Source organism: Urocitellus parryii, chromosome 4 (genome assembly GCF_045843805.1).
Source record: "Urocitellus parryii isolate mUroPar1 chromosome 4, mUroPar1.hap1, whole genome shotgun sequence".
Classification (NCBI taxonomy): domain Eukaryota; kingdom Metazoa; phylum Chordata; class Mammalia; order Rodentia; family Sciuridae; genus Urocitellus; species Urocitellus parryii.
The window spans coordinates 111,812,841-111,833,523 of record NC_135534.1 but is presented as its reverse complement, the minus strand read 5'-3'; the positions used below and the strand labels follow the sequence as shown (position 1 = coordinate 111,833,523).

Below are 20,683 nucleotides of genomic sequence, written 5' to 3'. Positions count from 1 at the left end.
CTCATATTCAGTTGGCTGTATGGCTTTGTCAGTTTGTCTCATTTTTAATCCCATTCCTACTAGAATCCCTTTAGGTTAGACCTTTGTCTTTTGTGCCTAGAATGTTGTAGTAAGTCAGCTTTCTGTCACTGTAAAAAATACCTGAGATAAGTTAAATGGAAGAAAGGCTGGTTTTAGCTTATTGTTTCAGACACTTCAGTACATGGCCACTTGGTTTTGTTTGGGCCTATAGTAGCACAGTACATCAAGTAGGAAGCACGAAGTGGAGGAAGCCTGTTCACCTCATGGTGGTTAGGAAGAGAGAGGAAGGTCTGTTGTCCCAATATCTCCTCAAGGGCATGCCTCCAGTAACTTCCTCCTACTATCCCCACCTCCTACAGGTTCTATCACTTCCCAATAGTGCCATAGGCGAGGGACCAAGTCTTTAGCACATGGGCCTTTAAGGGATATTCAGGATATAAACTATAATAAATATTATGGTAGCTACTTGACTAATCAGTCTGTTATAATCATTATATTAATCTTTTAAAATGGTCCTTTAATTACCTTAATAATTTCAGTGGTGAACGAAATCCATGTAACTTTAACCATTTCAAAGTGTTCAATTCAGTGGAATAAAGTACATTTACAATGTTGTACAACTCTTTATCTCTACAGTAGTTCCCAATAGCTTACAGAATAAAGTAGGGACTTTCTACACACTTGCCTGGTTATCCTTCCAATTTTCTCTTTCCATCACCAATATCTCAGTACTGCTAGATTGTACACTCTCAAAACATCTCCTTATAAGGTTCTAACATTTGATGTATGAGCAGCACTACTTGGAGGGACTTCTCATATTTTTCTTACATATTCTGAGGCCATGTTTTCCTATAATAATAATCTTGGTCTACTCAAAATGTATAGCTCTTGCTGTCTGGGCCATCACTGTTATTATTTATTCCATAGTATTTTATGCTATTGTTCATTAACATTTCTTACATTTATTTCTTATGTAATATGTCTTCCCAACAGAGCTTTAGTTTTTATATTAGCTAGTTATTGTCCTGTAGCAAATTACCTTAGAACTTCATGGCATGGGATGATCTTTACTATTATAGCTTGTGTGTTTGGGAGCTGGGGTGGGCGATATTGGCTAAGCTCCACTGAGTTCTTTCTGATCCCTGTGGCTCTGCTCCAGTTGGCTGGAGTGGATTAGATGGGCAGCTCTGTTGCATAGCTCTCATCCTTCTTCACAGAGCAGTAGGCTAACTCAGCCATGTCCTTGTAGAAGTGTAGAAAGATAAGTGGATCCATGCAAGGTCTGTTGGAGAGACCAGGATTCATCGCACCATAACCGGTGCTTCTGTCTATTGGTCAAAGCAAACCACACAGCTGAGCTCAGATTCAAGGGGTGGGGAAATATATTCTTCTTCTTAAGGGAGGAACTGCAAAGCCACATGGCAACATGGAGTGGGTATAAGGTTTTTCATGGAAGGTACCATACACTAAAGAGCACATGCTTTTCTTTTTCTCCAGAAGGCCTAGCCCTATATTATATACAGATGTATCAATTGCCTATTGCTTTGCAATAAACTACCACAAAACTTTAAAATATCCATTTTATTTCCAGGATTACTCTTTGTTCCATGTTTTGTCAGTGATATCAGCTGGATTCACTCAATATGGCCGAGTTTGACTGGAGGATCTAGAATTAACACAATGAGTTGCTTAGCTGAGATTGAAGGAACAATAGAGTCTTTCTATGTTCATGGTCTTTCATGAAGATCATAATATTTTCTGCATAATCTGTCTTACAGGGTAGCTGGACTATTTTTCCATGGCCAGTGGATGGTTCCAAGAGAATCAATCAGAAGCTAGGTCTTTTAGGGCAAAGACTCAGCAGGTGTATATCAATTCTGCAGCATTCTGTGGTCAGAGCAAATCACAGGGCTGGCCAAAATTCAATGAGAGGAGAAATAAGACTCTTGAGAGAGGTGTGGCAAGTTGCATTGGAAAAGGATATGTGAGATGAGAGGAATCATTGCTTCCATCTCTGGACTACAACAGAAACTAGTAAACACTGTTGAATGAGCTTTTGGATAAACAAATGAAGTAAAAGCAGAGTGTGCCAGTGAAAAAAACTCCAGTGAAAATTCAGATGCAATAAAAGTTAACAAAATCTTTACTTTCCAGTTATCTTCATATTTATCTAATGACAACTCAGACGATGGATTTCCTCAGATCCGCTGGCATCAAACGGCGGATTTTGGTTCTGTCCCTAACCTAAAGATGCCCAACACTTTCATGGCTGTAGCTATGGACCTTTGTGACAGGGACTCACCTTTTGGCAGGTATGGGTGCTTCTTGGTTTTGTTTGGTGAAAGTTCTTTGCCTATAGTCCTTCACTCTGGTGTTCACTTGTGAGGGGATGGATTGGACTAGGATTGGAGCTTACATGTCTTATATATAACTTATTTATGGTAGGTTGTGTTGCAATAACAAAATCCCCCTGAACATCTCAATACCTTGATGCAAGAAAAATTTATTTCATGCTCACACTTCATGTCCAAAGAAGGTCAACAGAGACTTTGCTCATTGTAGTTACTCACAAACCCAGAGAAACAGAGGTTCCAAATTGATCTGTGCTTCCATAGTCACCTTAAGTTTCACAGTGGCATTTAAGTGCTTCCATCTAAAAGCAACATAAGTCACTTCTGCTCACAGTGTACTGGCCAAACCAACCCAAACCAAATAATATGGTCACAACTAGCTTCAGTGAGAGCAGGCCATGGAATTCTAACATGAACAGTTCCAATGAATACTACACACCAGTTGTAGGATGCAGAGATATTTCAAATATAAAATGAAGTCCAGCACATAAAGTCTAGATTGTTGTAGGAACTTGATATTTACTGAAAGAACAAATAAAAGCTAGAGAGGACCAAACATAATGAACAGTTGATTCAGATGAAACACTTTTTTTTTAAAAAAAATTTTTATTAGTTATTGATGGACCTTTATTTATTTATTTGTTTATATGTAGTGCTGAGAATCGAGCCTAGTGCCTTACACATGCTAGGCCAGCGCTCTACCAGTGAGCACAACCCCAGTCCCAAAATACTACTTTTAGTGACTGGAAATAGCCTTATAATAGCTGTTCTGGTTAGTTCCAATGCCTTTGCTCTCTCCATTTATTCCTTCCTTCTAAGCCATCTATTGCTTTAAGGATTCTGAACCTGCCACAGTCTGGCTGGGCACAAAATCACGAGCCACTCACAATCTTGTAGATTCAAACAGCAATTTTTTATTCCCGAACTCACACCGGCACTCTACATGCACATTCTGGGGAAATCCACACTTCCACTGGGCTCTGCATCCCAAAATACTCTCTGAATCTCCGAGAACTCAACGGGAACTCAAGGAGCAGGCGGGCACCTGAGGCAGCAGGATTATTCCCAGCAGGGTCCACCTTAAACCTGGAACCGCCCTAAACCCAAGGAGCAGGATACTCCCTATTCCCAGCAGGATACACCTAAACCTGGACCCACCCTAATCCAGCAGGATCCTCCCTAAACCCGGATCCACCCTGGTCCTTGAGCAGGGTCACCTTTCATGCAAAGTCACTGCAAATGACCTGGGTCCAAGGCAAGCCCATTTCCACAATGGAGAGTCCTCCCTCTAAGCAACATGGGGTAGGCTGACAAGGAAATTGCCATGCGTCATTCTTACTTAGCTATGGCTCTCAGCATGAACCCATAGGAAGCCCAGAGCCTCATCTATAGTTTCCATTTAACATTTCTCTTAAGGTGACTAGCTGGTGAGCACTGAGTTTAGGCAACTCATTCTTACCTTCTTAAAGGGTGCTCTGTATAATCTCTTTTGAAAAAAAAATGTGGTTATTGTTAAGAACCCAAAGGTCTCTACTTTCCTTTATCCTATAGCATCCACCCTCGAGATAAAGAGACTGTGGCCTATAGGTTGCACTTGGGGGCTCGTGCTGTGGCTTACGGTGAGAAGAATTTGATCTTTCAAGGACCACTGCCTGAGAATATAGAACTCTTGGCTCACAAGGGACTGCTCAACCTCACTTATTACCAGCAAGTCCAGGTGCAGAGGCAGGATGACAAAATATTTGAGGTGAGAATAGCAGGAAAAACAAAGGGGGTGGGATTCATTTTGTCAGGAGTCAAGAGCTCTTTACATGCATGTTTCATTACAATGTAACCACGTGGCAGGTCTTGGATAGTTATGGGTGGGGGTTGGCCTTATCTGAGAGAAAAGTAAGCAGCTATTAATTCATTAATTTAGAGGCAATTTTGATGGTATAATCAAGGAAGGGAAAACAAGGCCCCTATTAAATGATATATTTTTTTGTATTTTCCCCTCACAGAGCAACCCTTTTTTCTCAGGGTAGGGTTTTATTTTTAGGTTACCTATTGAGAGATTCTGGCTCCAGTAAATTCCTCTCACCCTTGGGTGTCTTTTTTGTTTTATTATGCTAATTTCAGACATTCTTTAAAGCTGGTGTCTCCCTTGAAAGGCTTAAGCTTGATAAATTGTAACTTAGTATGAATTAATGTAACAAGACTATTTTTTTTTTCTCATACCTAGCAAGGATCATTCTGCAGTGGAATTGGGCTATTGATTAAAGAGGGTAATTAGGAGTCTTAAGTAGTTGAGGGTACAGGGTAGAGGCATTCCTTGGTAGAATGTTTAAATGATTGTCTTGGGGAATTTTGAGGTCATTAGGCTAGGACAGGTTGTATGAAAATATGGCAACAGAGGAGGTGAGACACTGTTAGACTTCACACATGGGTTTATCTAGAGCTACAGCTTCTCCAGAGTATATATAATATAGATAACTATATTATCTATCTGTCTCAGATTCCTGGTCAGCACTTGTCCCACTTTGCTTCTTGCTATGCTAAGTTTAGTTGGAGTTAGAGACTCAAGAAAGCTATAGATTCTGAGTTCTCCTCTTTGTCAGTTGTTGGCTGTCTGCCTATTATCTGGCTCTGGAACCACACAGTAGGGTCAGGGAAGAATTTAACTGTGGGTCCTGGATAATTTATGTTCCCTTTTCTGGATTGCCTTTGGACTTAAGAAAGGCACAGTGTCCAAAGTTCCTTTGTGCCCTTCGTCAGTGTGCATCTCCTCTGGAAATGCCAGGGAACAGCTGGGCTGCTTTGAAATCTCGCAAGAGGGACCACCAGAAGGATGTTTAGGGGTGTCTTTCATAAATGCTTTATGTGATTATGCTTCTTTGCCTTCCTAAGTTGATATCTTATTTATTGATTGAAATTATTCAATCACATGAACATTTATTTATTTTAGGCCTCATGCATGCCAAGCAGGTGCTCTTCAAGCCAGGACTACATTATCAACTTGTGGTTTTGTTAACCACACTCAACCTGGACTAGGTTCTGGTTATTGTAGGAAATGGGTTTTAGCTAAGCCGTGCTCCTTCCCTCCCTACTAAGTCTGTCTGAAAGAGTAATTCCCAGTTTCTTCAAATACTCTAATTGATCTATTCCTATTTTCTAACTCTTATTAGATCTCATGTTGCAGTGACCATCAATGCAAGTGGCTTCCGGTTCCTATGAGCACTTTTTCCACCCAGACCCTGACCTTGGATATCAATTCTTGTTATGGCACTGTGGATGCTGTTCGCTATGCCTGGACCTTATGGCCCTGTGAATATAAGCAGTGTCCACTATATCACCCCAGCAGTACCCTACCAGCTCCTCCCTTCATTGCCTTCATCTTAGACCAGGTCCCTGGACATTAGAACAAGATTGCCAAATGACAATTAGATGCAAGAGTGACTTTTAGAATTTGGCGTTTGGAAGTTTAAATGATGACAACTGTTACTTTTAAATGAGGACATTGATAGAAAGCCTTGTTGAACAATTCTCAGCTATCATGTGGCTATTTTTATATTCTTAGAAGTGCCATGGCTGGTGGGCAACTTCAAATGCTTGTGTTTGTCTCCTGGTTAGTCTGAGCCTCTGTCTTGGGCTAATTCTGAACTACAACCAAATTGAACCTCAGTGTCATTCACTTTCTTAATTTTTTTGGGAGTGAAATGTTTTGATACTTTTCCTCCCAAACTGTCTAATCTCAGGGTTGGAAGAAAATCTTAAAGGCCATTTAGGCTAGGTTTCGTGTGTTCTTTACAAAATCTCCGACAAGGGGCTGGGGATGTGGCTCAAGCGGTAGCGCGTTCACCTGGCATGCGTGCGGCCCAGGTTCGATCCTCAGCACCACATACAAACAAAGATGTTGTGTCCGCCAAAAACTAAAGAATAAATATTAAAAAGTTCTCTGTCTCTCTTTAAAAAAAAAAAAAAAAAAAAAAAAAACCTCCGACAAGTGATTATTGACTCTTTCTGTGAGAAATTTTGTTTTCCAAAAGTTTTTCCTTATGTGATAGAAAAAAACAAACCAACCAGACACTTGGGCAGTCATATTGGAAAGTGCCAAGGGTATGCCTTAAAGAATGGAGAGAAACAGCTGTGGTAGGAGCTCAGTGCAGGCACATGGTGACAGTTACAGCAGGGATAGAGGAATCAGGACTAAGACAAATAGAAGTAGAGCTAACTGAGGCAAATAGGTCATAAGAATTAAAACTGAGTCTCAGGCTTTTTAAAGGTAAGAGTTTAACTAAGGATAATCCACCTGGAAGAAAAAAGTTAGCTTGAAAGAAAGCTACATGATAATCCTACAGAAAAATAATGTGGATGAGACAAATATATAAGAGGGCTTTTGTGTGTATGTACTATTAAGAATCATGGGGTTGGGGTTGTGGCTCAGAGGTAGAGCGTTTGCCTAGCATGGGCAGGGCCCTGGGTTCCATCCTCAGCACCACCTAAAAATAAATAAAAAGAATCATAATGCAGCTTACTGGTTGGTTAAAAACAGATATATGGCTCTTGAAAACTATACTGATTACAAGTTGGGAATAAAAGTATTGTGATTAGTGATGTATATCTTTTTATAATCAGTCAAAATTGTGTTAAGAATGGACTTAAAAGAATTACCATTTAATGTGAAAAATGAATACTACTAATGCAATAAGCACTATTTTCTCCACATCAGCCTTTCAAGGGATTCTAGTGCTATCCCAAAGAGTAGGAATAGTTTTATCAACGTCAAGATTTTATTTGGTAAAAGATCTAAAAAAAAAAAAAAAAAAAAAAAAAAAATTTGCACTCTGCTAGGAAGTTTGACTCCTCTTGAGGATTTCCTAGTGTAAATTAACTCTTAATGCTTATACTTTGACCTCTTATGCATCTGGCCCCATGGGAACCACAATCCTAGTAACAGAGAGGCTCAAAAGAAAAAGTCAGGTTACTATCTACTACTCACCCAGCCCAGTGTGTAGGGCATGATGTAACATGGGGCATGTTGCATCAGAACAGAGGAAACTTAACTTGCTGGCTGCTACAGGCTTCCCAGTCCTGGGGCCACATGGGGCTAGGAGCGCCTGGTGATTAGCCAGAAGGCATTGCCATGGGTTGTGATGAAAAATTGGACCACCTCTAGGATAGGCTCAGAACCCTTTTGCCCTCACGGACAGCTCAGGTCTCCCATTACTGCCTGTAGGATGGGTGTACACGTGAACTCTCCCCACCCTGCTGACCTTTACCCTGATTGGCATTGATTACCCTGATTGTACATTATATTAGCTGTGTGTGTTTTCTCAATAAACGAGATCCTGCTTTGACTGTTCTCCCTGGCACGTCTGATTGTCCTCCGCGTTTGGGCATGCTCCCCCAATCTCTCCTGCAGGTCAGGAGGGAAGGAGGGAAAGGGGGGGGGGGAGGGCTAAAAACCCCCAACACAGTGCACTGATACTCACGGCCTCACGGCTATTCTAATTTGAAAGTAGCCTGCAGCTGTGAACTGATCAAGATAATCAATAAGTCATAGATATAGGTTATAGGTATAAAGCAAGATAGAATAGATAATCAGTAAGCAACAGACATAGATTAAAGACTATAGGAATAAGGAAAGATAACAGATAAGCGATAGTAAGACATAAGTTCATCAGGAATAAACCTAAGTAATAGTAGAAAAATCATGTTACTGTAAAACATAGGATTTAAGTCATAGGATAAGTCAGTGTGTCAGTATAGTTGTAAATAAATATAAGCAAGTAGGTTAATATAGATAATGTTAGATCAAGTTGCTATGTTAATCTAATCTTGTAGCCAGAGTTTATAGATATTAGTAAAATGACAGATGAAAATGTGTATGTAGGCCATAAGATAACCGTAGTTGTAAGTAGGCATCAAATAAGTTACTAGTACTGAGTGTGTAAAGCAATTGCTCTGGTAGAGACTCATTAGTCATTTGCAACAATTCCCACCTTTCTGGGATTACGGGAATAGGGTCATTGTAGTCATTTGAGTAAAAAGATGTGACTACAGAAACTCCATCTTAGTTTTTTTGTAACTGTCCCTGTGAAGAGAGAACTGCATGACCCATTTCTAGGAAATAGAAACTAAAAGCTCTTTTCTTATAAAAAATTGCCGCACTTTGTACCCCAAAAATTATACCCTGCTCAGGAAGCAGCAGTAGTGAGCTACATCCTGGATTTGAATGCCCTTGTGGGTCTACATGACTTTGATTCTTGCCCTGCCAACCCCCACTCAAGTTCAGTGTATGACTGTCTAGCACCTGCTTGAACCTGGGACTGTGGTCAAGTGAACTCTAAAGCTAATGCTTTTTTAGCTTCTGTTTATCGCTTGCTTGCTGACTGGAAAAGTCCAATCCTGCCTAGAGCCCACAAATCCCACTTATTAATGTTTTAATTTCTGTGATTGGCTAGCTTACATGACAATAAGCAAGTCCCTGAGTTGTGGTTTTTGTGCTTATATTCTCCTTGGTTGGGCCAGGAAGCTGCTGTCCTCCCACAGAGCTTGAGTCTCTACGGTGGGTGATAGTCCCTGGCCAGGTAAATAAAGCTCTATTTGATTTGAAATTCAGATTTAGAGTGGTTTCTGAAGTGGCTCCTCATAACACAGGCAGGAACTCTAAGCCAAAGTTCCTTAACACCCAGTCACCTGGTATACACAGGGTAAAAAATTTGGTTTAGGTAATTTATATTAATGAAGCCACATGTAAATGAATTTTAGTGGTTGAATAATTTAAAACATTCTGTAGGAATTCAGTATATTTCCCCCAATGAAAAGAACTTTTTACTGTTTGAAAATGAAGTAATCACTGTAGAAGATTTGGACTACTGAAGAAAAGCACACAGAAAAATCATCCCCAGATCATCAAGAGGGAAACACAATTTTGGTAAACATGCACTTGATTTGTTTGGCTTAAATATTGTACACTATGTAGTATATTCTTTTGTAATCTGTTTTTAATTTATTCTACCAAAATTTTCTGATGCAAATAAAAATTTACAGTATTACAGCTGTGGATCCCTATACTTTATTTAACCAATTTCCTAAAATAGGCATATGGATATTTTAGAAATCTGCATTGTTAAACTAATATTATGAAGAATGTTACATACAAACATCATACCTCACTCGTTCAGTTATTTCTTAGGGTTCTTAACATGAGTAACAGGTTAAAATGTATGTTTAAAATTGTGATACCTATAAGCTTAACGCTCCCAAAGGATGAAACAATTTACATTCCCACCAAGGTATTTTTTCCCACCCCTTATTGACATTGGATATTGTCAAATTAAAAATATTTTAACAATTTCATAGATGAAAAGATACTTTAAATACATTTTGGCAGTGTTTTCTAAGTTTTTTAAAAACCTTGGTACATAGCAAAAACATTTAATATTATTTCACATATCCCCATACATATTTGTAAATATTTATATAAATACATATATACAATTATAATTGAAATCAAAATTACAATATTTTTCCATGTGATGTGTTTCAATATGTTCTATTTTATTTTAAAAAAAGTAGGTGTTGACTCTTTAAATTTATGAAAAACTAATGGGTTGATTGTAATTTGAAAAACAGTTCTGGTAAACTTGTACTAATTTATTAAAATAATTTAAATGTCTAAGATGAGATTCTCTTTTAGGATGAGTTTTACTCAGGCTGAAATACCATAGAAAAACATTTGCTATTTGATAAAAGCAGCATCTATTATTTTGGTGTAAGTGCAAATATGCTCCGGCAATTTATGCAGAGAAACAAGATAAAACACTAAAACATCTCAACAGCTTTGATCCCCTCCCAACTGGATTTGCTACTATTCAAGTTTTACACTGTTTATTTTGCATTTTAAAAGTTATAGAACTTCAGTCACACAGTTGCTGTTCATTTGTAGTGGCCAGTTTGCTGTGCTCTCAACACTGCTCCTTCTGATCCCTCCCCCTGCTGGTCACATTTATTACTACAAAATGCCAATCCCATTCATGTGTCTTCAGTTGGTAGTCAGGCAGTACAGCATGTGAACAATTCATTCTCACCACTGCTTCCCCATTCTACTTCTGATCCTTTCATTTCCAGACATCCCTGGGCACCTGATGGATGGGGAGCTAAGGAATTCCATAGATAGTGTGGAGTTGTAGCCATTAGAGATAGTTAGGCCTCCAAGTAAGGCTACATAAGCAATGTCCAAAGAATTCAGTTGTATAGAATGCAGAGTTATATAATTAGATGGCTAAAACAAAATGATGGGTTATGTGAAATGAGGATGGAACTAATCCCTGATTATATCTGAATGTGTGTAATCATGTGGTTTCAACTGAGTTTAAAGCACATTCTCCTAGCCTCAGTAACTTAGTGAAACCCTGTCTCATCAAACAAACAGGGAACGTAGGGGCTGGGAACGCAGCTCAGTGCTTAAAAGATGTTCAAAATATGGATGTATCCTGGACTGGACTTTGCAACTTGAGTACAAGCAGAGGATCTGTTTGTCAATACTGCCATGAGCAGAAAACAGGAGCCTGGGTTGTAGGGGCTAGGGGATTTGGGAGTCCTCAACTGGGATCAAAATCAAGAGTGGAAGGTTGCTAGAATCTTATCTCCTTCACAAATTAGTAGCTGCTAAAGACTCAAAATCTGTATTAAATCATAAATTAAATCCTAATCTCTCCAATGAGATAATATTAGGAATTAGGGTGTTCAGGAGAGGATTACGTCACGAGGATTCTGTATAGTGTCCTTATAAAAGGGTCCCGAGATAGTTGCCTTGCCCCTTCCATGATGTGAGGCTATAGCAAGACGGCTGTCTATGAACCAGGGAGCTAGCCCTCACCACTGACTCTGCCAGCACCTTGAACTTAAAGACTTTCCAGCCTCCACAACTAAGAGAAATAAATTTCTGATTATAAACTACCCAGCCAATGGCATTTTGTAATAGCAGCTGAACAGTCTTTCACTCTGATTTTTAAGGAACTGAAGTTTATATCAGGAAGAGCTAAACAAAAAAGATTATGTCCTGATTACAAGAAGAGAAATATGAGCAAAATTGTCAAGAGAAATTTATTACTAAAAATAAATCAACAGTTTTTCCAGGGTAACCTGTCACCATAGAAACTTCTATGACAAGATAATGTCTTCTTTACTCCTGAACTGCTGCCTTCTTCCATATATTCTAAATTTTAGTTTAAATTAAAAATCCATCCTGATGAAAATGATGTGGACTCCGATCCCTCTTTGTTTAATCTGAAGATTGAACTGGATTGCACTGTGATGGAGACTTCAGGTGCTGCAGGTGAGTATCCACCAAGGGTCCCTGTGTCAGGAACCCCGGCTGGTAGGATGACACAAAGGCTGCAGGTTGAAGCTCAGGGAGCTCCAAGGATCCTGGAGAAAGCAATTTCTTAAATTCTACTACTGCTTGGAAATCTTAGGGGAGAGTGTTTAGGCACATAAATGGCCTTTTAATTTCTTAACACCTTTGCAGCTATCAGTCCAATTTTTCCCTTGGTTGTAAAATAGGACAGATGTTTACTTTTATCATAAAGAAAACTGAAATAGATGAAATCGTTTGCCTACATACATATAACTCTATTATGATCTGAATGCCTGAATACCTGATTGATCTTCCCATTTGTGGGAAGCAATCCAAGTAACATCAGTAGGACCAAGGCCATGAGGTGAATTGTTTAACTTCATTTGAAATTTTACTCCCTATACAGAAGCCTTCCCCTGGTGTTCCACTTAGGTCTTACTTAGGTTATAGAATGAGACACTGTAGTGGTCCACAAAGGGTCACTCAGAATGTCCTGCCTTTTGCAATGACCACAGGTGCTTCCTGTGACTTCTGTGAGTAATTTGGGAATCCAAGCAGGCCTCATGTTCCCCTCTGACTCAGTACCTTTCATGGTTAGATCAGTGAAAGCTTACATCACTTACTGCCTAGATATATGGAATACTCAATAATGGGTGCAGAGGGGATAGTATGTTCAAACCAGAAAGGAGAAGTTAAAAGATACCTGGTAGGTGCTGGTATTATGGCTCAGTGGTAGAGTGCTTACCTAGCACATGTGAGGCACTAGGTTTGATCCTTAGCACCACATATAAATAAATAAAAAGCTATTTTATCCCACCTGAAACTAAAAAAAAGAAAAAAAAATACCTGGTAAAATGGGATCATTATGCTCTTCATCAAAGGTCTGTCTCTGAAAGGCTTCAAAACTCACAGCTACATCATTCTCTGGCAGTCCCTGGGGTAGCTGCCCCTCTCCAGGTTTGCACACATCAAATTTCACCCACTGGTAACTGTAGGATCAAAGGGAAATCAAAGTTGTCTGCTTCTAATAATCCATTCCTACCTCCAAGGCCTCTCCTATGTATATCTAAAAATATATTAGCCAAAGGGGGAAAAAAGTAAAATAGGCAGGCTTCTTTAGTGATACATTATTCTGCTAGTCTTCTCATCCTTTTTGCTGTTATAGTACACAAAAAATGATGCAAGTTAAGCATCCCAAATCCCAAAATATGAAATACAAAATGCTCCAAAATTTGAAACTTTCTGAGTACCCAGATAAGACAAGAGTGAAAAATTCCACTCCTATTATGTGATAGGTCACACAGGTGCACAAAACATACTGTATAAAACTGCATTCAGACTATCTGTGTAAGGTACATGTGAAACATAAATGACTTCTATGATTAGGCTTGTGTTCCATCCCCCAAATATCTTATTGTGTATATGCAGATACTCGAAAACACCTCTGGTTCCAAGCACTTTGGATAAAGGATATTGAACCTGTAATAATTAAGTCCAGGGGTTTCTGGTTCTGCTCTGCTACCTAGAGGCTAAAAGGGTCAGTAATGAAGCACTCTTGTTGAGAAGCAAGTATGCCTTGGACATAGTAGATCAATGTAACTGCTGCTCTAGGTCCTTGGTCAGCTGATTACTGAGGTTCTCTCAATAGAATGAGTTTGACCACACTTACTTGACACATTTTCGAGCTCCTGGACAACTCTGAATCAGGTTGTGAATAGTTGGATGAGAAAATCCAAAAAATTCAGCTCCAGATGGAAGCAGGTTAGGCATTAATTCCCCCCTAAACAGGAGAGGGAGAAATTTAGCTTCAGAGCTTAGAAGAGATGGAGATAGGTTTGAGAATGGAAAAGTGGTATGAATACACAGGATGATAAAAGATACTCGGGAAACTCTAGCTATTAGGATGTCTGAAGGATGCAGGTTAGTTTTGTATATTAAAAAGGGATCTCTACACACTGAAAGAAAAGCTCTATAGGGATCTTTTAAAGCTGTTGGTCAACTTACTTAGTAGCACTTATGGTCCTGAGCAGTTCTGCATGACAAGCATCTGCAGAAGAGCCAACAATAGCATTCTGGGGGTCATCTTCAGGAACGATTTCAAACTGAGAATGACAAAGGAACAATTAATCTGTAAGGAGGAAGTAGAGTCATACCTCCTACAAACATTTCTTCACTTGAAGCTGCTGTATCCATACTAGAATATAGGTTACACACAATTCCCTATAGTGCTGTTAAAAATTCAAACAAGGGGATGGGGATATAGCTCAGTCGGTAGAGTGCTTACCTTGCATGCACAAGGCCCTGGGTTCAATCCCTAGCTCCACCACACACACACACACACACACACACAAAAAAAAAAAAAAAAAAAAAATCAAGTATACAGAAGTCTTCTGTTTCAATTCCACACTTCTTGGTTGACAGCTTTCCAGCAGTCAAAATTTAATTAATTCCATACCTTTTTGGGCCCTTTCCTATCCAGCTACTTATATCCTTAAGTACAAATAAAAATGATATTTTAAAAACACTTAGGATCAGTCTCCATGTACACTGCTACATGTTATTCTTTATTCTCATTTGCACATTTCTCTAGGAAACATGAGATTACCTAGAAGTATTCTGGGTCAAAGGACATATGCATTAAAATTGTTGATATTGCCAAGTTACCCTCCAAAAAGATTACCAGTTTTCATTCTGACTAATGTATACATATTTATTTTCCTATACCCTGGCCAAGACTGGATATTACTAAAGTCTGATATGTACCTAAAGGCAAAAATAAGGTGTGACTTCCTCCTTACTTGACTGTTTATTTTTATATTACTCTATAGGAGTACTGTATCTGGACATCAATCCCATGGTGTACATGTTCTTCCTGTTTGTTGCTTAACTCTGTGGTATCTTTTTTTCCAAAGCACTTAATTTTTTTTTTTTTTTTTGTGGTACTGACGATCAAACCCAGGGCCTTGTGCATGCCAAAGCATTTAAATTTTTAAAAGTTGACTCTGTTATTATTTTCCTTTATAGCTTCTGTGTTTCCATATCTTGCTAAAGGAACATTTTGACCTTACTTTAAGACTAAAAATGTTCTTTTACACTTTCCTTTAACATATTTACAGCATAAAACATACTCAAGTAACTGAAAATCTTATTGGGGCTAGCCATGGTGGTGTATGTCTGTAATCACAGCTATTTGGAGGCTGAGGCAGGAGGACCACAAATTTCAGGCCTGCCTCAGCAACTTAGCAAGCTCCTGTCTCAAATAGAAAGGGTTAGGAATTTAGGAATTTAGATCAGATGTCAAGTTACCCCTGGGTTCAATCTTCAATGCCAAACACAAAGACACATACACCTCTAGTCATACTGGCATGTATTGACAAACAGATCAATGAAATAACATTATCTGCAAACAACCAAGTATTTTATGTATTTAATTTGTATACTGAAGTAACTTTTTTTTTGGGGGGGAGGTAGGGGGTATTGAACTCAGGGGGACTCGACCATTGAGACACATTCCCAGCCCTATTTTGTATTTTATTTAGAGACAGGGTCTCACTGAGTTACTTAGTGCCTCAATTTTTTCCCCCCCCGCAATCCTCCTGCCTCACCCTGAGCTGCTGGGATTGCAGATTGGTGCCACCACACCTGGCCTGAAGACAATGTTAGTTGGGCAGAAAAAATTAAAGCTAGATTTAGTTCACAATAATCTAAAAATAATGTCCAATTGAGGTTAGTGATCTTAAAAACTAAAAAATCACACATTTTATTTTTAGAAAATGCTTTAGCATTTTATCTTTTGGTGGAAGACTTTTTTTTTTTTTTACTAAAAATTCAATTAGAATTTTGATTAAGATTTGCATTGCACTTACAGATTTGTTATAAATAGGATACACTGTTACAACAGTGGATCTCTGTGCTACTTTCTGAAGAGAATTGCTGCATGACCAAGGTACTTGAACTCTTCTACTTCACCTACCAGTGTCAGATGACAGGAGTGATACGTGAATCAGGCAGGCTCAGGATTCTAGCACCTTTTGCTCATATTAGAGGTAGGTTGACTCTAACCTCCTTCCATACAATTTTCTAGTGATGTATAACCTCATCTGACAGTGAAGCCTGGAACTCTGAAAATGGTCTATTCTTCCCAAATAAGAAGAGGTAACAGATGGGGAAAGTGAGCTGCATTACATTTTAGCACTAAGAAGGATGAAGAATGGCATGAGGGGTCAGGAGTCCCAGGTCCTTAAGAGTATATGCAGCCATATGCTATGTCCACTTTGGTTCAATCTGAAATGGTGGTGTATCAAATTAATCTTCCCTGTATCTGAGCCTGTACTTAATATAAGCAGGCTTGATCAAACCTCACGTGGTGACAAAGTAGTGTGGTTCAATGGAAAAGCATTAATCGAGAATCAGACAGATACAGATTCATATTCCAGTTTAACCACTTATTAGTAGAGATATGACTTAGGGCCAGTTACTTCTCTGGTATCTTGGGGCTATCCAAATGGTAATTATATAGCATCCACTTTAAAAGTGTCAGAATTAGGATACTTATTAAGTGCCTGGAACACAGAAAGTTCTTAAAAAAAGAAAAGAAAAATAGAGGTTATATTTGATTGAGTACCTGAGGCTGCACACCACCATCCTTGATCTGACAGGTATACAGACACTTCTGGTCTGGGCACTTCATGCTGGCATACACCCGAGTACTGCAATAGCCCACAGGGTAGATGGCATTCTCATCATGGAAGCCAGGTCGGTCGGTGATGATCTATAAAAAAGATTTCCCCAACCTGGGATTGAGGTCACTGAGGATTTAGAAGTTGTGTTTATGGAGGTAGTCTTTAGAACCACTTTGGGTTGTAAAGAATGACTGAAATCACATAGAGAATAGAAAAAGTGTTGGCTGTGTAGCAGACAAATCTGACCTGGTTTCATAGGGACTGGAGATTTTCTGGGGTTGGTATGGATCAGCAAGGGGCTGCTAATGGGAACCGGGAGGGAAGGCTCAACCCCATTCCCAGATTTTTCTGATTCTCCTCTCTATATGTTGCTGGTCTCACTCACCTCCCCCAGGCTATATACTGTTAGACCCCCTAGTCCGATGGGGAACACAGGCCGTCCTGAGGGATCCAGGGCAATGGGCTGAACCAGCTTGCGAGCACCTCCCTCCATTTTCTTTTTCTTGATTGTTTTCTTCAGAACTGAAACGCAAATCTGGGGTCACCCACTTTAGGCCCCTCCCAAAAGCTGAGGGAAAGGGAAAAATTTATACATGGAACGCTAAGGGTAATAAGTCAGCCTTGGTATTATATAAGATGCTCCTTGACTCAGGATGGGGTTATGTACTGATAAACCCATCGTAAGTTGAACAAAGGATAAACTGAAAATGCATAAAATTAACCTAACTTACCAAATATCATGGCTTAGCAATACAGCACAGTGTGGTATATCAGTTGTTTCCTTTTATGACTGTGTAGCTGACTGGAGCTGTGGCTTGCTGCCACTGCCTAGCATGGAACTAGAGCATCATACTATACATACTGCTATTCTCAGAAAAGATCAAAATTCAAATACAGTTTCTACTAAATGGATATTGCCTTCACATCCTGTAAAATTGAAAAATCATTAAGCTGAACCACTGTAAGTCTGGGACCATCTATATTCACTGAATTCACTATTTTTCCCCTTTCCCAAAGCCTTGAATATCTTTCTAATGTGCCCCTAGATGGTAACCAATTTTAATATTAGTGCTTAGGAGCTAAAGCATTACATTTTTAAGTCTTCTTCATTTGTAAAATCAGAAATTTCCCAAGCTAGTAGTGTGCTCAAAAGGCCACCGAGCCCATTCCCTGCCTCTCGGAAAGACTGAAGCAAATGTAACCCTGAGAGTTGGAGGAAGAGGGAAAGAGGGGGTCTCAGTCTGCTCCCTTAGACATTTAACCAGGTCTAACAAGAATCTATTCATCCAAGGTGTCTCTAATAAGGTACTTACTTCTCAAGAGACTTTAAAAAGTGTTTATGTGGCCATATGTCTACCAGTCAGTAACAGGTCTGTCATCAGTAGCTAAGCCACGGGAGCAACTGATAACACAATGTACCTTCCAGTTTGCTGTTCTCTTTGCCTTTTTCTTTTTTCTCCTTCTTGGATTTCTTCCCAAATGGTTCCTCTGCCCCAGTGCTGGGCCCAGAAATGGGTCCAGCTCCCTGTATAGTTCCCACAGAACTGGCCACACCATAAGTCAGGGGCAAACTGGAGCCGTGGGAAGGAGCTGCAGCCTGTATTTCTCCTTCAGTTAGAGCCTGAAGTTGAAGGAGCTTCTTTAGCAAGTACCTGAGGTTGGGAAGGAAAGGGAGCAGAGGTATGAACTTCCACTTTGTCTCAATTCAATACTTCACTCAAACACCAGAAAAAGCCAGAATTATATGCAAAGATTATCACACTCATAAAAGTAAGATTCATATTGAACTCTCAAAATAACAAAGTCCCAGAAGATAATCAATACTTCAAGAAACAAGGATAAGGATTGTAGCTTTTCTCTCTTGTACCTGGAGGACTCCTCTACCTTAAAGTTGGAAAGTGTCAGGTGACTGAAGGGCATATACCATCAGTTGGATGTATATATATTCATTGTGCTTTGTATAGAGAAGTAAAGATTGAACAAATATTTGTAGAATATTATCCCTTGGCTATTTGGGAGGTATAATAAGATTACTTATTAGATGGCAAGAAGACTCAGAAAGATGAGTAGAGGAGTTGTCTCATCATCATGGTCCAACATGACTTCAAGGTTTGGGAACCAGTTCCACAGATTTTTTTTCTCTATACTTGATCAAGCAGTCAAGGGGTTGTGCAGTACATAAAAATCCAACGGGAGAAAATTCCCAAGAGCAATTACACTATGTTAATCACAAAAAATGTGATTCTGAACACAAAATGAAGTTGGCTCACCTTCTTTCTTCTTTTGCTTTAAGAAATTTTTCCTCAAGACGAGCAATTTCATCACAAATAGCAGCATTTTCCTTTAAGAAAAAAATTTAAACACAATAAAATAAAATAAATAAAAGGTTAAATCATTGTTCTGGGAACAGTATCCATATTTCAAACCAAGGACTGTTGTTGCTGGATAAGAAGAGCTATTCTATGTTTTACAGACAAGCTATCAATAAATCTCTAGGGAAAGTCAGGTTCTATTATAGGTAGGGTAATTATATATTACCCACACAGAGACACCTTTGAATGAAAAGGGGCCACTATTAATAATACAAGAACAATATGGTAAAGTAGGACTGTCCCTGGTAAACCAAGATAGATGGCCACTTTAATTAGAATAACCATTAGCAGAGAAAATGGCATACTAATTAAATTCATACTATTACATAATTATGTCTGGGAGCTTTGGTTTTTGAGAGACAAAGAAAATCTAACTCAAAGCATCCCATAATTATACCCTAAAGTGACAAACTGGAATGAAGTCAAATCTAGTGTTTAAAATTCCTAAACTTTATAATTTATTTGTATATATTCCAGTGCCATCTTTCCAATGACTCAATCTCTTAAGCACCAATTGTGAAGGAAATGTTCCATTCCAGATGTCCCACAGATGGAACCTCTAAGTTTGAAAGTTCAAAGCAGTATCCTTTTTCTTCACACAACCTCCTTCATGACTTTGGCATATGGGGGATAAAAGAAACAATCAGATGTCAAGTTCTCTTAACTTTAATTTTCTTATTTTTATCCAATGCACAGAGAAAATGCTGAATGAATATTTTTGGAAGGAGTATTCTAATTTACAAACTCTTATGCTTCTAAGAATGCCGAGTTGTTTAAGCTTTTGGTAGAATGAAGGGATAAACTATTGATTCAGATATGAGGGAACATTCGAGGACTCCACCCCTATTTCCAGGCATAAAGGCAAATCAGAATGTTGTAACATAAAGTTATATCAGACAAACCAGTTTATTCATTTAATGACCTTGATGCCCCGACGATAAAAAAAGGCAGGAGCAGAAGGCATAATGTATGAGTGGGAGTTAAGAAACACCTAGGAGACTCAAAGTGGGTTACAAGACAGAAATTATTGAAAGGTTTATGTGCCTGTTTGGTTAAGGGATCAGTTATGGGACAGTGGGATACTTGGGAAATATGCTGTGTAGTGGAATTTATAAAGCGGAATTGATTTAAGTTGGAGTGAAGCTCTGACACAGTGCCCTTGGGCAAATCGTCCCTGAGCTTCAGGGTTCAACAGTGCCTAATTCTCAGGCATTTCTGAGAGTTCTGCAGTAATAACGATAATGATTAAATAAAATTTATTGGCAGACCTTCTGAGTATCAAGCAAAATTTTCATTTAATCTCCAGTAGGGTAACTAGTTACTAGCTTTCATTTACAGACGAGAAAACAGGATGAGGAAAATTATGTATTTTATCCAAGTAGTAACGTATACTGAAAAGCTAACATTGTCACTCTGGGAGGGGAATCAGCCTGGGGAAAGATTTCACGAGGAAGCAAAGTTTCGAGGCGGAGGCGGGCTGAATGACCGTCAGACTCACAAACACCGTGGCCTTGGCCGCTTTTCGCAGCCGCAGGTACTTCAGCCGGTACTTCTCGTTCTGGCTCTTCTTCGGGAGCTTTTTCATCCTGGCCTTGCTGGAGTGCAGCGGGGCCAGAGGCGACGAGGCCAGGCAGACCAGAGGCTCATGGTCTGGCCCCACTACGGGGACTCCAGGATGAGGCCGACATCAGCTCCGAGGCCTACTGGCGGGGAAGAGCGCGGGCTTTGTCTGCTCTAGTCTGGCGAAATCGGGCCTGCACGATACTAGCTCTACAGGATGTCCTCAAGGAGGACTACAGGGTCAGAAACTTTGCAGCGGAACCGGCAGCCGGCGCTTTCTAACACTTCCGCGTCTGTCTCGGAAGTAAGCCCCGCTGGAAGTTGCGTAATGACGCCGGCTGCGTGTAATTTCCT

At 39.5% G+C, this 20,683-nt stretch overlaps 2 protein-coding genes across 4 annotated transcripts in view; one reads left to right on the top strand and one right to left on the bottom strand.

Moving 5' to 3' along the window:
• Positions 1–6,209, top strand: part of Siae (sialic acid acetylesterase) — a 33,143-nt gene extending 26,934 nt beyond the window's left edge. For both annotated transcript variants that reach the window (XM_026404621.2, XM_026404619.2), the window contains 3 exons: positions 2,176–2,333; positions 3,924–4,119; positions 5,537–6,209. In XM_026404621.2, coding sequence (XP_026260406.1) covers positions 2,176–2,333; positions 3,924–4,119; positions 5,537–5,770 — 588 coding nt within the window. In that variant the 3' untranslated portion in view covers positions 5,771–6,209. The remainder of the gene's footprint in view (positions 1–2,175; positions 2,334–3,923; positions 4,120–5,536) is intronic.
• Positions 6,210–6,347: 138 nt separating this feature from the next.
• Tbrg1 (transforming growth factor beta regulator 1) lies at positions 6,348–20,628 on the bottom strand. Of its 2 annotated transcripts, none has more exons than XM_077796967.1 (9): positions 20,268–20,628; positions 18,668–18,738; positions 17,817–18,049; positions 16,783–16,919; positions 16,340–16,486; positions 13,720–13,817; positions 13,385–13,495; positions 12,562–12,704; positions 6,348–6,850 (listed from the first exon to the last, which is right to left on the bottom strand). In XM_077796967.1, the coding sequence occupies exons 1-9, from the start codon at positions 20,352–20,354 to the stop codon at positions 6,792–6,794; spliced, it is 1,086 nt and encodes a 361-aa protein (XP_077653093.1). In that variant the 5' UTR covers positions 20,355–20,628; the 3' UTR covers positions 6,348–6,791. The 2 variants fall into 2 exon arrangements, with proteins under 2 accessions (XP_077653093.1, XP_026260363.2); XM_026404578.2 differs by lacking the exon at positions 6,348–6,850 and adding an exon at positions 9,414–11,786.
• Between the last annotated feature and the right edge of the window lie 55 nt (positions 20,629–20,683).

Bases quoted from the DNA above. Each gene is read 5' to 3' on its own strand.
- Tbrg1 (XM_026404578.2), bottom strand. From the start codon at position 20,354: ATGAAAAAGCTCCCGAAGAAGAGCCAGAACGAGAAGTACCGGCTGAAG. The intron at 18,050-18,667 runs GTGAGCCAACTT...TCCCAACCTCAG, and splicing joins AAAGCAAAAGAAGAAAGAAG to GTACTTGCTAAAGAAGCTCC. The intron at 13,496-13,719 runs GTAAGTTGACCA...TCTCCTGTTTAG, and splicing joins AGGACCATAAGTGCTACTAA to GGGGGAATTAATGCCTAACC.